The sequence below is a fragment of the Microcaecilia unicolor genome, chromosome 1, assembly GCF_901765095.1.
Source record: "Microcaecilia unicolor chromosome 1, aMicUni1.1, whole genome shotgun sequence".
Taxonomy (NCBI): domain Eukaryota; kingdom Metazoa; phylum Chordata; class Amphibia; order Gymnophiona; family Siphonopidae; genus Microcaecilia; species Microcaecilia unicolor.
In genome coordinates, this window is record NC_044031.1 from 636376354 (window position 1) to 636378840 (window position 2487).

General features: G+C 38.8%; 1 protein-coding gene across 1 annotated transcript; it reads right to left on the bottom strand.

Moving 5' to 3' along the window:
* Nucleotides 1–237: 237 nt before the first annotated feature.
* LOC115460688 (olfactory receptor 5B21-like) lies at nucleotides 238–1191 on the bottom strand. Its single transcript, XM_030190458.1, has one exon. It carries the CDS (start codon nucleotides 1189–1191, stop codon nucleotides 238–240), a length of 954 nt encoding a protein of 317 aa, XP_030046318.1.
* Nucleotides 1192–2487: the final 1296 nt, after the last annotated feature.

Here is a 2487-nt window from a genome sequence, read left to right on the forward strand (position 1 = left end):
TTGTCCCTGAAGGGCTTATCATCTAGATTTGTAGCTGGGCAAGACTTAAGTGATTTCCCCAGGACCACAAGAAGCAGCAGTGAAATTTGAACCAGGTTTCCCTAGTTATCAGCCCACAAATCTAACCTTAGAGAAATAGATATCCTTTCATTGACTTTGATTTAATTAGACTTAATATATTAATTACTTAATATACCGCCTTTTACCAAAATGTGAAATTGGTTCACAATATAACACTTACTTAGTAAACCCTCTAAATATTGTGAGGAATTTTTTCCATATCCTTATCAAGGCTGCTTTTACTTCTTTGTTCCTCAGGCTATAAATCAGAGGGTTTAACATAGGGATTAGCACTGCATAAAATACTGAAACTACTTTATCCTGCTCCATAGAATAACTCGAATTAGGCTGTGCATATGTGACAAAAAGGGTCCCAAAGAATATGAACACAGCAGTGAAGTGGGAGGCACAAGTGTTGAATGTTTTGCGTCTTCCTTCAGCAGAGCGAATCCTTAGGATGTTGGTGATAATATAAGTGTAAGAGATTAAGATGGCCAAAAAGGTGGTTATGATGTGGAACCCAGCAAAAAACAACACTATAATTTCATTGACAGAGGTGTCGGAGCAAGAAAGGGCCAATATTGGAAGAATATCACAATAAAAGTGATTAATTACATTGGACCCACAGTAGGATAACTGAAAAGTACAAACTGTATGTATTACAGCATTACAAAAGCCAATGATATAAACTGCACACATTATCTGAGTACACAGACTCCTGGTCATAATGACTGGATAAAGCAATGGATTACAGATTGCCACATATCGATCATATGCCATCACTGCCAGTAGATACAATTCTGTGGTAGCAAAAGCAACAAAAAGATACATTTGCACAGCACAACCAAGGATGGAGATGATTTTCTGCTCTGCCAAGAGGGTTTGCAGGGTTTTGGGAGTGATGTCTGAAGAATAACTGATATCTAGAATTGACAAATGAAAGAGGAAAAAGTACATTGGGGTCTGCAGGCGCGCATCCAACCTAGTTACAAGAATGATACCGATATTGCCCAGCAGGGTGATAATATAGACCAGAAGGAAGAACACAAAGAGTGGAATCTGGAGCTTTGGATCACGAATGAGTCCGAGGAAAATGAACTCAGTCACTGACGTCTGGTTCCTGCTTTCCATTTATTCTTCTGAATGTGTCTGTTGGTAGAAGAAATCAGAGTTGAATTAAGCTTATGTAAAGATTTTATGTTTTTTAAACTGTGCTGCAGAAAAGAACAGAGCTATGATTAGATCAGGCTTATTTTAATTTTCAGTGCAAAGACTTATGAAAAAGAAGTCCATGAAACTTTATAGAGATGCAAAAAACAGTTATATAGAGATGTTTTGTTAGCCATTAAGGGAAAGGGAAATGGGACTTGATATACTGCCTTTCTGTGGCATTTTGCAATTACATTCAAAGTGGTTTACATATATACAGGCACTTATTTTATACCTGGGACAATGGAGAGTTAAGTGACTTGCCCACAGTCACAAGGAGCTGTAGTGGGATTCAAACCCAGTTCCCCAGGATCAAAGTCCACTGCATTAACCACTAGGCTACTCCTCCACAAGGGGTGTAGTTACCAATGTAGGGACACCATTAAGATGTATCATTTTACCTTTATCTCTTGCTGTTTTACCACAGGTCCCATTTTATGTACATATAAGTACATAAGTACATATACATAAGTACATAAGTATTGCCATACTGGGAAAGGCCAAAGGTCCATCAAGCCCAGCATCCTGTTTACAACAGTGGCCAATCCAGGTCACAAATACCCGGCAAGATCACAAAAGTGTACAAAACATTTTATACTGCTTATCCCAGAAATAGTGGATTTTCCCCAAGTCTATTAATAACGGTCTATGGACTTTTCCTTTAGGAAGCTGTCCAAACCTTTTTTAAACTCCGCTAAGCTAACCGCCTTTACCACATTCTCTGGCAACAAATTCCAGAGTTTAATTACATGTTGAGTGAAGAAAAAAGTTCTCCGATTCGTTTTAAATTTACTACATTGTAGCTTCATCGCATGCCCCCTAGTCCTAGTATTTTTGGAAAGCGTGAACAGACGCTTCACATCTACACGTTCAACTTCACTCATTATTTTATAGACCTCTATCATATCTCCCCTCAGTTGCCTTTTCTCCAAGCTGAAGAGCCCTACCTGCTTTAGCCTTTCCTCATGGGGAAGTCGTCCCATCCCCTTTATCATTTTCGTCGCCCTTCTCTGCACCTTTTCTAATTCCACTATATCTTTTTTTAGATGCGGTGACCAGAATTGAACACAATATTTGAGGTGCGGTCGCACCATGGAGCGATACAAAGGCATTATATCATTCTCATTTTTGTTTTCCATTCCTTTCCTAATAATACCTAACATTCTATTTGTTTTCTTAGCCGCAGCAGCAGACTGTGCAGAAGGTTTCAACGTACCA